The sequence below is a fragment of the Oreochromis aureus genome, linkage group 20 (assembly GCF_013358895.1).
Source record: "Oreochromis aureus strain Israel breed Guangdong linkage group 20, ZZ_aureus, whole genome shotgun sequence".
In the NCBI taxonomy this organism is placed as follows: Eukaryota; Metazoa; Chordata; class Actinopteri; order Cichliformes; family Cichlidae; genus Oreochromis; species Oreochromis aureus.
In genome coordinates this window covers 20081135-20097575 of record NC_052961.1, presented here as the reverse complement: position 1 = coordinate 20097575, position 16441 = coordinate 20081135, and the positions used below count along the sequence as shown (strand labels likewise).

Sequence of the window (16441 nt, the reverse complement as noted above, 5' to 3'; positions counted from 1 at the left end):
TCATGAGAACATGTTTTGGAGAGCGTTTGGAGAAGAGGCCATGCGAGCAACATTCCAAAGACATTTGCTGGCAGCTGGACTGTGTTTTCAACAGCTGAATTAACTGGATGGGTCATAACTGACCCACACCCAGACTGGTGGAATGACTGTGGAGAAGCCCATGATTCATACGGTTACGCCACCAGGCAGGTTCAAACTCTTGCTAAACTCTATCTAGTCTGGGTCACATTATGGACACAGAGAGAAAGAATTTTTTTTACACTTTGGAAAGATAAAACACAGTGTCACTTTTTAAAAATTAATAGGAAGCTTAATGCAGTCCTGGTGTAGAAGTTTGTGCTGGCTAAAGCTTAGTTCTTGTTGTTTAGATGTTCACACAGTAAACATTTGTAATTTTTCAATATATCTTCCACCCCCACCCCAGCCCTCCCCATTAATCTGTCCTCACAGCCAGAGCAGCAGAGCTTTCTTTATACGGTTTCTTGGGAGAGAAACAGAAACAGTCTTGGAACGTGGAAAAGAGATAAGCATGCGTGATGTGAGGATGTCCGGCCTGGGCCTCTTTCTCTTTCCCTCTAACTCTCTGCTCTTCTTTCTCTCATTCGCTCACTCATTTTCTCCTCCAGATGCTATGTTTCTCTGCCTTCCGGCCACAGCTGGGTGGCCGAAATGTCTTGAGGCTCCTCCCCTTAATCTTTTATTTTTCTTTATTTTTGCTTCTTTTTGTTGGGAGTTGCCAAGCAACAAGCACTGTGAAAAAAAAAAAGTTATTTGAGTCTAAGTAACAACAATATTTGTTTAAGCCCCTTCTATCCTCTCCGTCACTCCTCGGGATGTTGAGCTGCTTCTATATTGGATGAGACTGTGCCTCTCAGTGTAACAAGGCTTAAAGAAAAGCTTAGTAAATAGTCCAAAATACAGTAATGAATCAAAAGTGAGTTATTTTGCATCTGCCTGGCACTGCATTATGCTTTCATTACTCTTGGTGGACACACTCGAACGTTTCCTCGCTGTCTTTTGAATTCAAAACACAAAGTGTTGTATCCTTTTGTTCTTCAGGCCGCAGATTGCTTTGCTTTATTCTTTTGCATACCCGCGCACTGCTACATCAGTCTTTGTTTATCATTGTTGCTTACTTTAGCTGTAGACAGTTGTCTGAGGTCGAAATGTAAGCCAGCCACTGAATCCAGAGTAATGCTAAGGTCAACCAACAGTGATTGCTTGATAAATTCGGCTTCAAACACAAACAGTCCAGTACGGACCGGGTCTTTTGTGTCTGGGACAGAATTTATACGGGCAGCTTAACTGCTGAGGGCTGCTAAGCAAGTTAGTTAAATTTATACAAGGTGCTTAACACCACAGAGATGATGGATGTCCCAGCTGAAGCAATTAGCAGAGGGACAGTATTATGATGGATCCATGAACCATCAGATTCCTAATCGTGGGGATGCAACAGGTGTCTCGGTTGTAGCAACAAACTGTCAACACTGCTGACCGCTGTTTGCTGAAGTGAATTACAGATATCACCGAACAGACTCTGTAACCACTCTTTAACTGTGAACCTTATGCATTCTGCATGTGGTCATTTTGGTCTAGTCTATTGCACGTTATGACAGCTTGGCCCATTGAGCTGTGGCACCAGTGTGAATTATACCTGACAGATTTCTGCTCCTTTCCTCTCTGTTTTCACTCCTGCAGATGGACCCGGTGCAAAAGGCTGTGATCAACCACACCTTTGGAGTTCCTCTGATCAAGACCAAGCGACCAGTCATCTCCTGCAACGTCTGCCAGATCCGCTTCAACTCAGAGGCAAATAAATAAATGACAACACACACACAACATCACTGCCTCTCATCTTGTTTTCATTTTCTTCATGGCATTGAAAATATTTTATTTTTCTCTAAGTAAGAATCAACCTTTTATTTCAAAAAGTTTTGAAGGACTGTTTGTCCTGGTTTGCTCCCCTGGAAGCTGGAACTGACAAAGCGGATGTGGTGCATTTGTTTGGGTTATGTTTTGGCCGTTGCGACCTGACTGGAATTTAATTTGTTTTAAGGCAGCGTAGACTAAAGTAGTGCACTGCAGCACAGAGGCTTAAGCGATCCTGATGAATGTGTGAACGAGGAATAAAATTCTGGATTTTGGATTTTCCTGTTGTTCATCAGTACTGATAAGTTTGAGCTTAAATTTGTATATGAGTACATTTCCATTTCTCTCTATAGAAAATATAAACTTTAAACAGCTTAATTAATATCGAACTCCTAATTGGAATTTATTTGCACGTTATACCCTCGGGCAATTTGCAGACGTGGCTGATGACAAATTAATGAAAGCAAAAAATCATATGGAAGTATTTTATGAGTTGTGATGCCAAATATCTTGTCTGTTTTTTCTTTTTTGTGTCAACAAATAGGATAGACTCATGACAAAATCAGTACCAAATGTCATATGTGTAGTGTATAATTTGGCTGCAATACTCCCTATTCAGTGTTGCAGACTTCAGGGCCAGGGCGTTCATCCATTCACAATACACAACATTAAGGAGTGGGTCAGGGCTATATATACACATCAGATCTACAATCATGGTTTCCGTGTGGTCAGGGAGCTGCAAGGCTGTAATCATGAAGCTTCTCTTAGCCGAGATCTGTCCTGTATATCTTCACAAGCAACAGGAAACAGTTAACTCAAGATGTTTATATAATGGAATACTTTAAGACCCAAGGATGGAGAGTCAATACTGGCTCTTCAGTTAAGATGTGTCCTTTTGTATGAAGTTACAATCACTAAAGAATCTGAAGACTTTGAATATTAGATTTTATGGTTAAAATGTTGCCTAAAGAAAAAGAAAGAAGATACTTGCTGTGCCTAACCTGTTGTACTTTTGAACTAATGGAGGTTAAAATTTAACCAAAGCAAGCACAATTATTTAGAAGTATGCAAGAAGGAGCATTTCTGCTTGGAAGCAATGTGCATGTGTGAATGATCTTTACACCAGCACCCTGCAGTTTACCTGTCAGAGATTCATTTCTTCTCTTTGTCATTCACTGACGTCAGCTTGAGAGTGATATCTGGCCATGATCTTCTCTGCTCAGGGAAAGGTGACTCTTTTTCCCTTAGTACTGTATCAGTGTTTAGTGCAGTGGTGTGTGTTGCCAAGTTTGGGAGATATCACGCTGTAGAGATCTCTGCTTTCTCTTGAATGTAATAAAACAGATGGGCATTTGGTGGCCAGAGAATCAAAGAAATACTTTTCTTTTCAAATCCAGCATCAATATGCTTCTCATTCTGGGTAGGTGGATGCAGGACCTGTGTGGTGGCTGTAGTTTGGGAAAAGAGCTCCTAAATTAAGCTCCTCACAACAAAGTTTTTTCGATGGCTACTAGAAAAAGATGTTACTGTCAAAAATATGCAAAGCAAATGTCAAAAATATTTTTTTAACTGACATTGCCAAAACTCGGCCACTCACCCCAAAATAACTTAAATCTATAAATAACACTACAAGCCAAGTAAAATATGTGTTACGACCCGATTCAAAAGCCACAACATAAAGTGAAAACTGACAGAGTTTGTAGAAACATTGCCTTTTTAAAAATGGCTTGAAAGTCTCAGCTTAAGCTTACAGCCCACAGTGAGGTCTGGCAAAAAGTGGAGTCCAAGTGGGCCTCGGGGATGCCTATGTCCACACCTCATCAAATATACAATAAGCAATAAGCAATTAAGCCATCTTGCAGTATTACTGCAAGGAAAGTAGATAGCAGAGGGATGTAACAGGTAAATTAATTCGGCTATATACTGTCCCTTTAATCGAGTAAAAGTCTTGTTAATAAGTTAGTGTTTTTCCAGATGAGCATGTGGTCTCCCCATTGACTCCCATTACCTGGACACAGGTAAAATCATACTGCAGTACATCATCAATGTCAAACTTGCAGAACTGCCCCACTTGTGACTCCCTATCCACACTTTTTGCGCCTCAGGCATACAAGACTGATGGGGTACTGTCATCACCGAGTGGGCCGCGTGGACAAGTTTGTGAATGCGATCACTTGAGAATGAGGCAATGTCAGAGCTTTAAATTAAAAACATAGGTGTATCTACTAATATCTTTGATAAGTTTGAATCTTAGCGATCTCGTTCCTAAGGTCAGAGGTCAAATTTTATTAAAATCTTGTGTTTGGGATAAGTCCAGAATGTGGCTATTTAGAACTTTTAAATTGATACCATTTATGTGAGAATGAGAGGTAGTACAGGCGGGTGCCAGTATTTTTGTTTTTATATCAAATTCAAGTGAATATTTGATGGATGAAGATAATACAGTGAGAAATACTTCAGGAGAATCTGATGTTGCATTCTCAGCTTCATTTTCAAGCTCGGGCACTGACCTTCATGTAGACATTCTTCTCCTTTATCTGCCATATGTGAGCTGAAAACATTTTGGGGTCAAAGAAGAAAGCAAGTGGGCTTTTTATGGAATGTCATGGCTACTGTATTTGTCTTGCTTTACCTTCTGTCTCCCACCCACGTTCCCTTCATTTCCCACATCATTTTGCCATCATTTTTTTCTTCCCATATGATCATTCTCTACTGTCTCTCTCTCTTCTTTTGCCTGTCTCTCTCTCTCTAAGGAACCTTTTTTTCCTTCTTGCTGGCTGTCTCTCTTTCATGCTGCATTATTTACTGTGTGGAAATGCCCAAAATTGCCTGCCACTACTTATTATAAGATGCATTCGTCAAGGGCATGGATTAGTGTCTGGCTCTGACAGCCCCAGTGCATCTTGGGAAAGTGGTAGAGAGGAGACTTGAAGGGGAGGGACAGGAGGAAAGGATAAGGGGGGAGGCAGTTTGTGCCCCATTGTCTCTGCATTGTGTGTGTCCGTGTAAAGAACTAAATGGTGGTTTATGCAGAGTAACCTTGATGCCACGCTGCATTAGTGACATCACAGGCTCCGTGGAGCTGCATTGACCAGCGTCACAACTGCTGCAGTATGCTGATATGCATCTCTTATTTTCATCCGCTTCCTCTCTGCTCACGTCACATTTATTTTTTTTCCGCCAACCATATTCACTTCGCTTCTTGCTTGCTTTTTGTCTCCCTTTTCTTTTTCTCCCTCTCTTCCGATTTCTTCCTTTGGAACTGCAGCTCTGCAGTAGCTCTGCTTTAATAACACAACTCCCCCCTCAGAATGATGATCATGTAGGAGAGCAGTTGTTCAGTTCAAACTCTCTGCATAATGAAACACATGCATCACAAACTGGTGTGGTGCAGTTTTTCTTCTCTCTGAGATTTGTGTCTCTTTATATCCTTTCCATTCTCAGTGCAGCATGTTTTTCGTTTACCTTCTCTGACTTTCAGTTCCCTTTGCTTCCTTTTCCCTTCATTCTCCCCCCTCCTCTCCGCCCAGGACCTCACAGTGACACTCAGCTGCTTGGTAGTTGATCCCTTTGACTTGCTGGGAGAAGTCAAGAAAACCTCTGTGCCCTCTTTGCCACGCACTGCCATATACCTTTTAATCTCCCCACATTCCCCTCTTCATCATGAGAGATTACTTCTCTTTCAGCAGTCTACACCTCCACCCCTTTCTGCCTGCATGCAGCTCTCTCCACCTTGATCTGTAGGCTTTGCAAGTACACGTCCTTAAGACCCCTTTGACAGGGTACAGTTACAGCCTGATGTGTCATCCTGGTTTAAAAGACACATGTGATCTTCTTACTTGCTTCAGCCAGTGCTCAATGTTTGCCATGCCAGCTCGTGTGATAGATGCTGCCAGGCGCAGGGACACACTCACACACACACACACACACACACACACACACACACACACACACACACACACACACACACACACACACAAAGCAAATATAGACAACAGGGCTCGGTAACATTACTCATCACCCCCTGCCTGCTTTGCCCAGCCAGTCTATCGCCACACTTGAGCCTCTGGTCAGCACGATGTCCGAAGTGTCAGTCAAATTCCTGAGGCAGCTGTCAGCGACTCATCCCTGGTAACCAACTGTAATCCTGCTACTTAATAAATATCTTCATCATTGGTCCCTTGATGCAATCATTTGGCCGACACAGCACGTGCCATGGCACATCAGTTCACTTGACTTACAAGTGCAGTACTGACTGAATATGTCTGTATCAGCAAGTAGCTACTTATTTTTTCATAGTTGGACACATACTGTGAGAGAGGGGTGATGAAAAAAAAGGGGCCATAACCCTATATTTGTGTGAGTGTGTGTGAGTCAGTGAGCCAGTGAAGTGACGTGTGTTTCTGTTTTATAGTCACCATACTGTGAAGCCAGACAGCTATGTATAGCAACCCTGCATCACATCCGCCGCATTGTTCCCGACTTACAAACATCTGTGCAGTAACACACAGGCTAGAAACAGACTCCCATAATGTCCCATATTCTCTTCACAAATAACTCTCTTGTTTACTCAGTGAGCAAACACATTAGGAAGTAGAGAGCGTGTCATCAGGAGATTAGACACAGTGACTTCCATAATAAATCTCTGCAGCATTTTTTGTCTTTGCTGGAATGCCGGCTGAGCGTGCGGATCCTCATTTTATCTTTCCTGCCAGATATTACAGACAACAACGTTGATGCCATGTAGTAGGTAGATGATGTATATTCTCCAAGACTATGCATATTCTATTAGGGAGGGAAGGGTTAGAAATGGACTAATGAGCCCTCCGGGCTTATATGGCAGTTTCCTGATTCTTAGGTTAACAGGCATGGCAACTTCAGCCAAGTGCCAATCCTCCATATAACGTATACTGTTAATGTTTCAACACACACCTTCATAATTTATTCTTAATTCAAATAAGGGGACAAGGAGGGCAGGCAGTTTTCAGAATGTCTGTGTCACTTCATCATTGCATCTCTCTTAATATCTTGCATGTGATCTATCTCTCTGTTCACTGCCTGCTGCTCATCATGACTTTAGTCCCCAGAGTATATTAAATATCATGCTGTCATAATGGCATGCATGCATGCCAGGTGTCACACCGAGTCTAATTCCACCCTGTTGCCTACCTGGGCACCTTGGCATCGGTGTTCACTAATGAAATAACCTTGTTTTCCTTTCCATGCTCTTCTTTAGAGCCAGGCAGAAGCCCACTACAAAGGGAACCGCCATGCCAGGAGAGTCAAAGGCATCGAGACCTCTAAGAGTCGTCCTCAAGAAGGAGACAAACCTCACACCCTGCCCCCCACCTCCTCCCCATCTCCGCCTGGAGCTCCTGGCACAGCCCCAGACAGCGAGCCCAGCAAAGCAGGTGAGAGAACAGAAAACTACTGCCACGAGCAAAAACTGGAAAAAGGCTTGGGAGAACCTTGTTGAAATAATCATTTCAGTCCACGCAGGATGGTCGGCAGCTTATGGTCTTTGTCAGAAAATGAATTGGAAAATATGCAAGAATAACAAAGGCATCTAATCACAGTGGCTCCGCAGCGTATTGCTGTTTTTATGAGCATCTCATCTCTATTTGTCGTCGGATTTAGCCGCAGCACATCTTATAGTAGACAGTGCGGTTCCACAGACTGCTGAGACTGGTAATGACTGTCCCACCTAAAATCTAAAAAATAAACATTTAATTTAGCAGATTTATAGCTGAACACATTTTTTAGTTGCCAGTGCCATGGGAGACTTTTAAGTATAATTGTAATGAGAGTTCAAAGGAAAATGTTGAAATGCAGAATATCGGGAAAGTTGCTTTGACCTATAGGAGTTGGAAATAGCTGAAGCAATAACTTCAAATTGCCTTTACTGCCTAGTCACAGAAACATATATTATTAAACCTAATTGAGCCTTCAAGCTCAAGTAGGCAGAATTATACAAAAGGAAAAACAACCCCAACAAAATTTGAAAATAGACTGCCCTCCTCCTGCAGCTCTCCACTCTCTTTCCCAATACCCCGCCTAATAAATGCTAAAAGCATGTCCAGTCTGATAAAAGACAGACTTTTGGCTTCGTGTGGGATTCAAGCTCTGCTTTTCCTCACCTGATCAGGTCTGAATTTGATTGGCCAGACTCTTTCATAGTGGATTAGTTATTTCAGACAAGAGGATATTCAGGAGTCTATTTCCCATTCAAAACAATTACAATATGCCACAAAGTTTGTATGAATTTTCTTTTTTCCATTGACATCCAGACTATTTTGGCTTTTCCCAGCTATGATTCAAAATTTTTGGTCATTTAAAAAAATCATTTTCAGTCACAGTAGGGTGTAGTGGAAGTAGACCTCTTACACTGAAATCAAACATGACATGAAAGGCTGATCGAGTTAATCATCTGTATTAGTCAAGATAAACAGCAAGACTTTATTTAGTCGTTCAATCTAAATCTGGTTTGTGTCAATCCATTTAGTCTATGAGCAGGAGAACATGGTATGACAACATGGCAATTTCTCTGCATCAACCCCTCTGTGGTGTGTCTTTGTACACTCTGGAGTAAGCTACTGGGAGGTGCCACACCATCCAGACCACATTCAAAATAGAATACGTTGCCTGACCCTACACTTGTCAGTAAAGAGTCCTAAGACTGATTAAGACAAATGAATAAACAAAAATCTCATCCAGCCTTTAAAAGGACAGAAACAGCAGCTTATCTGACTTTAATGAAAAGTAATTAACTGTAAGCAGATTAATTTATTAGTTAATATGATGCAAGACATGATCAAAGCAGTGCAAGATCTTTCTTTAGCAAAGGATCTTTAACTTTGTTCCCGTTGTCTTAGTTTTTCCTTTATCCCTCTGGCTCATCTTTGCATTTCACAGTATAATTTAGAGGCTGGGCTCTGTGCACATCTGCCCTTCTTCTCTGTCCACCAAACATTTTCCATTCCCTTAGTGCCACCACTCTGGTCTCGGATCAAACGCCAGCCAATGAACAGACCAGTCGTGTTTTGGTGACATTTACAAAGGTTTCTGTAGCTGACTGTTTACCAGACATTTCCACCTTATTGATGGGAGGGCACAGAGCAAACACGATAAATTAAAAGATGAAACTCAGGTCCAGTAAAGGCCTCAATGCAGCACACCAGAGCGAAGAAGCAAAGGTTTTCACATTTCAGTGTCTGTTTCTGTCCATGAACATAACACTTAAGGTTTTCTTATAGTTAGTCCCAGGCAAGTACGAAGGCCAGTCCTTTGTGCTGTCTTCTCTCATGGGGGATCTAAGGTCAACTTCAGATAAGTCCTCATTAGTGAAGCTTCCTGCAGTGAAGTCCAAGATCATGAGAAGCCAAACAAGCCTGCAATGATCGAGCTCTGAAAGTAGCAACATGTGAAAAATGCCTTTTTCCAACCAGGGGTCTTTCTTGTGACCTTGGAACCTTGCCTCTTCCTGATTTTTTTGCATGCTTGCTTGTGTGTATATATGTGTGTGTATGCATGCCCTGAGTGTGATCTCAGTGGCTGGGGGTGGGACGGGTCTCTAGGAGGAGAGCCAGATGTCCATTTCAAAAACTGGGAAACTAGTGTCTGGGGGACAGACATTTATTTGCGCTGTGGAGCTTTGGTGGAAATCACCTCACAACATAGAGCAGTATTTGTCTTTGACGCTGAGCAACATTTCTTATCAACAGCCTCTTTGTTGCTCTCAGATTTCATGCAATATCAATATCATTTTAGACATTCAGATAGGGTGGGCTAATATCAGATATATCTTTTGTGAAAAACAATTCACAATAATTTGTGATTAACATATCAAAAACAGAGTATATATACAAACTTGCTGAGGGCCGAAACAGTGATAGGTTATCCAATATTGTTTAAAGACTGCTTCTTGAACCTTAAAGATTTTCAGAGCAGGTCGTGAGTTTTACACCAGTCAAAGGATATGTGGTTAGCGTTGTCCCCAAAAAAGGAAGCACTTGGCTCTGAGAAATTTGGACTGGCGAGCTGAGGTTTGGCTAAGCCTGCAAGTGATGGAGAGCCAGCTGTTGTACTGGAGAGAAACTCTGGTCTTCCCTCCTTCCTTCCTTTCCTCCTTCTCCCTCTGCTGTCTGACACTCCCATCCTAATGAGGGGCTCTGTTAAAACCACCCTGATATTATAGCACTCTTTGGTCCACACAAACATTCACAGGCGCACACACCCAAGGTCAATTAAACAGATGACTTTCATGTGAGGGTTCAAATTGCATGGCTATGAGGTGACTGTAGTATTGAGTTACACTGAGCTAATGTTTGCTCCATCCTCTGTCTGTTTATTGTTAGCATTTGAGTATAATTGAGGAAATCGGGGAATTCACCAGATTTTTGCCTCCTTTCTGGACTATTTGATGAAACTGCCTGAAATAACAGTACCTGATATGGGATGACTGTGGATGTGTGGGTGTGTTTATGTGTGTGTGTCCGTGTGTGTATGACTCAGGGTTTGGATGCAGGCCAGACAAGGAAAAGGAACCCAAATGCATTATGAATGTGGCTCAGCTCTTGTAAGGCCAGCATTGAGTTTCGTAGCTCGTTAATCATTGAGAATGGGCATGATGGGGGCAGTGGTGACACTCAGAGTCATCCTGCCTAATCCTGGCACACATATAACACACACACACAAAGAGACAAACCGCTCACACTTAAAGTCAGTACACTAGTCCTGCGATAAACCTCCTGGAAGTTTTGCCTGACAAGTAAGATGATGACTTATAACTCTAAATACTGGAAGCATCTTTTTATGGGGGTGGGGGAACATTGGATCCAGGAGGGTGGAGGGTGGGGATTATATTACATTAGTTTCTTTTGGCATTTAAAGTAAACAAAGCAAAACTATCCCTGTGTAATTTTCCACCTACACACAATAGAATCATACCAACAATAACTCTTGTTTCAGTAAATAGACTGGTTCTTATATAGTGCTTTTCTACTCTAAGTAAGCAGTCAAATGCTTTTTTACAGCTTGGCTCATTCACCCACTCACACAAACACTTTTTCCTCTGCAAGTTATTCTCTGATGGATGCATCAGAGAACAACTTGGGGTTAGTATCTTGCCCAAAGATACAGTCTGGAGACTGTGCCAGGGATCGAACCACAGACCACCAACCTTCCGATTAGTAGGTGACCTGCACTACCTCCCAAGCCACAGCCACATACATACAGTTTATGTGCTATATATGTCATGTGTAAACATCATGCTGTATCAAATAATATTATATCAGACAAAATAAATGTTCACACTTCAGGAATAGGGATTAAGGATAGGGATTGAAGAAAACACTGTATTAAATCCTGCAGCTTAAACAACAAAACTTTTCCACATGGACTGCATACCATACTAGCTTTAATTTCCTGAAGTGGATCAAGGCAATAGAGGCATACTAGGCCATAGTGTGAAACATCTGGATTGAGTTATCCTTTTGTTGACCTCTCCCCATGAATAATATTGTCTTCTGTTGTAATTTGAGGTCAGCTAAGAGAGGGAATGGTCAGTTAGCCAATAGAGAGCCAAGTTTCATTAGAGAGTATGCTGTACTCTTAAACAATGGAGTAACTGACAGTGGGAATCTTGGGGTAAAAAAAAAAATAGCGCTTTGTATTGCTACCCTGAGAGAATGTTTCATGATTTAAATTTTAGTCAGTAAAAATTACAAAAGAAACATTATTATATGAAAAAGGTTGATTTTCAGTGGATTGTTTTGGCCCAAAAGCCTAAAAGGGTTAGCCTTGAGCTGAACTTGTTCTAAAGGGGAAAAGTGCATGACACATTTACTGTAGTGCTGTATAAGGTGCAATAGTGACTGGATGTTGGTTTGGTGTGGCAGAACTCCAGGCCATCATGGATCATGAAGTCCCTCATTACTATTTGGCCAGCCAACACCATTCCTACTTGATTTTAACCGAAACCAAATGTTATAGATGTGGATTTGGGGTTTGTTTCTTAGCATTTCTTTGCACCTTGAAAAAGGCACAGACACGTGCCTAAGTGTACACAAAGCTCATAACAGTGCGGAGAACTACTTTGGTTTTTCTGTTATGCTGCCTTTTTGCACTTACAGGTACAAGCTCTGTACTCAGCTTAACAAGTTCAGTCAGTGCTGTGAAAAAGTGGGCATATTATGAGTCATAAACCTCAAACAGCACTTTGATCCAAGACTGCTTTATGGGGTCCTCAATGCCACATAGAGCTAGAGTCTTTTTTCTTCTTCTTTCTAATGGAACATCTGTTTGAGAAATGCTCTGTGCAGCCAGCAGCTCTGCAGCTGGAAACTTCCAATCTGGAAAGAGAGGGAATTCTAATCTTGGAAAGTAGTGGAATGGAAAGCACTTACAATGGCATCTTCATGAGAGATGATGCAATGGAGTAGCCAGGCCAGAATATACCAAACAATATAAAGTCATAAGACTAAAAGTGGAACAATAGATAAACATATCATGGTCTCTGTCATGTGAAAAAATCACATGCTCTGTGAATGCATGATAGAATCTATAAAAGGAAGTTAAGCAATTAGAGTGAATTTTTGTTTTCTTCCCAGAAAATATCATATATCATCCCTTTAATACCCTAATCCATAGAAACCTGGTTTTGGCGCTATATCCTGTGGAGTGGAGTTAGGAGAAAGGCCTTATAGTCCCTGCTAATGAGGGTAGCTCTGAATACTCCATCCAAATTTAGATGTCTTGTTTGAGCCAACACTGAGTGCTTAGTGAATAGCGAAAGCTCAAAGGTATGTGAGTGGCTAGTCTGAAACGTATACTGTGTATAAACATGTTGTGCGGTAAATACAGAAAATGTAACCATGAACAGCAGTGAGGAAGCATTAGAAAGAAAATCAGAGGGCATGGAAAAGAAAAAGTGAGAGGAGTGCTCACTTAAAGATATTTTCTTTGGATTGCATGTATTGCTCGATGACAAAGCAAATGCCATTATTACTTCTACCCCAGCCAAAAATAACGGGGGTGGGACAGAGGGGAAAAGTCAAAACATGCTCAGGTTCAATTATCTGCTTCCTTGGAAGCATTTCAATAAGATGAGCCCACATCACTGACAAATTGACTTGAAAACTTCAAAAAGCTTGGAAACATTAAACGCTTGCCCATCCGTTCGTATATTTGGGTCATATGGTTTCCTCCTCTGATCTACTTTATGTGTTACTCAAATTAAAAGGAACTCTTTTGACCAATTATGGGTTGCAGTATAGGAAATAAAAAGCACTTCTAAATGTGCCTTATGTGCTTTATGTTGGTTGTTCTAATCTATGGAGCAGACTTTGGCTTCCATATTCAGCTGGGAGTGGTAGGGATGTGGTTACACAGAGTTTCCATGTTTTTTTATTGCTGTTTGACTTGTGAACTTTTTGTTCTTCGTAATCATCTTCATTTAGTTATTTAGTTTTACATTTAATATGTTACTTTCAAGCTGGGATAGGCTCCAGCCGTGGTAAGGACAAGCGGAAGACAATGGATGGATGGACTGATGGATGGATGTGACTTTCATTATTTTTTCCTTTGTTTGTCTGTTTTGTTTTTCTTTGTTTTGTTTTGTTTTTTTAGATGAAACACGGCCTATGTCACGGATAAATGGACCCCTACTGGCACCGGGGCCCCTTCCACCTCTTCAAACCCCACCTACCCCACCCATGGACTCCCCTGTGCCATCAGTGTGCCCTCTCATTCCCACCCCTACTCCTCCGCTGGTCCCCCCGACCTCCTCTTCCCCAGGCTGCGGGAGCGGCAGCACCAACTCAGAGCAGGTTGGATCAGGAACCCCGGTTTCAGGAACCGTTGGCATTTCAGCTTCAAACAGCCCATCCAATCCAGAGACTGAGGAGGACAAGGCCAAGAAGCTGTTGTACTGCTCACTGTGCAAGGTGGCTGTGAATTCCTTGTCACAACTGGAGGCGCACAACAAAGGTAAGTAATCTCCGAGCAATGATATGTTGAAATAGTTGAGCTTTCCTGAATTTAGCTTGGAATAAAGCCATCTGGAATTAACTGTGGCGCCTTTCTTGTTCTGATGAAGTTTTTCCCAGATCTTTACAGCTTGGCTTGGATTCCTCTCTGTTTGCACAAGCCACAGTGTTTTTGATGGAAACAAAATGTATCACATCCTGCCTGGACTTTTGCCAAGAAATACACATGCAAACACTTGCAGGATGTTGCTTTGAATTCCTAAAGAAGAATTTAAAAATCACAAAAAGTATCAATTCTAAACAATTTTTTAGGGGGGGGATTTCCAGATAATCAACTGAAGGAATTGCTCAGTTTATTGAAACCCCAATTTGAATTTCACTGAGGCTGTTGTGCACTTGCAGTTAAATTGGCAACTATAGTTTTGTATATTTTTACAGCGTATGAGAGTTGTCTTTTAAACAACTCCCAAAGGATCTACTGAGTTCCTGGAATTATCGCAGTAGTCTTAACACAAATTCAAAAACAATGAAAATGATGATTAATAACACATTACTGAGTTGTTATAGCATCTCATAGGTATTAAAACAGAAGGTTTTCTGTCTAAAACAATGTAAAAGTTGATTTTTGAAGACTTTATGTTATAAATTTACACTGGGCTTCATCAAACCTTACCACATTTAGAGTATTTAAAGACTGAAAAAATGGCACTGGTAAGTTTCTTTGGTTTCATTAATTTAGTAGAGAGCATTAAAAGTATACTAATTAGCAGATGAATCACTTTAACATTGACATGCTTGGTCCCTGTGCGCAAGCATTTCTTGTTTTCAAGGGTCATCTGTACCTCACCTGTGTCAGTCCAGTCTTTAATACTGGAATCCTGCCTGTGGTCAAGCCTACGTTCTTATTTTACACTTGGCACAATTAGTGTAAATATATTCCCCGCTGAAAGATTCGATTTTAGGAGCAGAGAGCATGACAAATATTCCCGGGAGCCATCCAGAAGAAAAAGAAATTGCAAAGGAGGATGTTTAAGGTGTTAAAACCACAGCGTGAACGGGAAAATAAAAGGAAATGTTGGTTATTGTGTGGGTGAACTCACCACAATATGGGTTTAAATATTCTGTCAGGCGGCTTCAACACACGACAACACTTTCATGGTTACATATACCCAGAGGAACTGGGTGCATCCTATAATCCTTTCTGCACTGCGTATTTGGATAGCTGCTGCATGTCTCACAGGACAATATGTATGTGCTGGCCTTCCTATCTGTCTTTTGGGAGTATAGTATATGCACATGCACATGCATGAAGTACACTTAAACTTCACCACAGACAGAGGCCTCTAATACACCTTATAAAGGACTGACTCCGACAACAGTATGACTGTATCCTCTCTGCTTAGAGTACTCTTAGCCTGAGCCAGCTGAGTCAGACATGAAAGCAGCTAATAAATGCTGCATTTATAATATTCACTAATATGTATATATTACCCTTTGTAGGTTTTGGAAATTCATATTTTTTGACCCTCTGATTGGTAGTTTATCAATTTCCCAAAAACACATCAGTACTTTTGTGTTGTACCTGTCTCCAAGAAAACATTTGCACATTTACTGTGTTTATAGTATTTAAAAAAGATCATAGACAGCTTAAACATGATCCTGGGTCAAAGCCTGCTGGCACCCAGTGGGCTCCGGAGTTCAAACCCTGAATGACTACAAGTTGAAATAGCTGAAACTGCATGAGGAAAGCCATCTGGAAACAATCAAGTTCACTCATTCTAAAAATCAGAGCTGTGTGTATTAGCAGGGTTCAAAAATGGAAGCATATGTCACACAGACACCCAGACATGAACAGTATGCGTGGCACACCATGAACTGCCCAAGACCAGAAAAACAGGAATAAAGATTTGTAAGTCATGTTACTTCATGTAACGTTCATGCAACAGTTTAATTTCAGTACTGTTGTGTGCTTTTGTGTTTACAAATGTTGTCCCCTTTTGTTTGGTTTACACCCTGAGTCAACTTTGCAAAGACAAAAAAAAAAAAAAAAAAATCCACTGGGCCAGCCATTGCCAGACCAAAATAGAACAAAAGCAAAAACAGGCACCCAAGAGCACATTTTTGGCCACAAGCAAACCTTTCTCCACACTGAAGCCCACAGCCTCCGCGCTCCCCACATCCACCCCACCCTGATGACTTGTCCAACTTCTGTAACCTTAACACTGTTCAAAGGGATTTTAGGGAGTGGGGCAAATTAGTATTTCAAAGTCAGAGCCAAAGACAGTGGAATGCTGTTTTTTCAGTGTAGAGGAGCATTGCAGTAAAATGGAGTGGGAGGTTTCATCCAAGTACAAAATGTGTGATTATTTAATGAGAGACTATTTTAGCACACACTTAATAATATGCAGTATGCAAAAACATATTTCTCTATGGTGTCCTTTTTGCAGCTGCAGTCAAGGACTTGTACAAATAAAGAAAATATTGTAAATAGGAAATTTGCTTTTTATTTATTTATTTATTTTCATTTTTTGACTCATGACTGAGTAAATAACATCAGGCCAAATGGGCTCTGTCGATCAGACATCTGA

At 41.2% G+C, this 16441-nt stretch overlaps 1 protein-coding gene across 2 annotated transcripts in view; it reads left to right on the top strand.

Moving 5' to 3' along the window:
• The window catches only part of znf385a (zinc finger protein 385A), a 52313-nt gene that overhangs the window by 30691 nt on the left and 5181 nt on the right, over positions 1-16441 (top strand). For both annotated transcript variants that reach the window (XM_031746896.2, XM_039603894.1), the window contains 3 exons: positions 1699-1809; positions 7106-7280; positions 13495-13854. In XM_031746896.2, coding sequence (XP_031602756.1) covers positions 1699-1809; positions 7106-7280; positions 13495-13854 — 646 coding nt within the window. The remainder of the gene's footprint in view (positions 1-1698; positions 1810-7105; positions 7281-13494; positions 13855-16441) is intronic.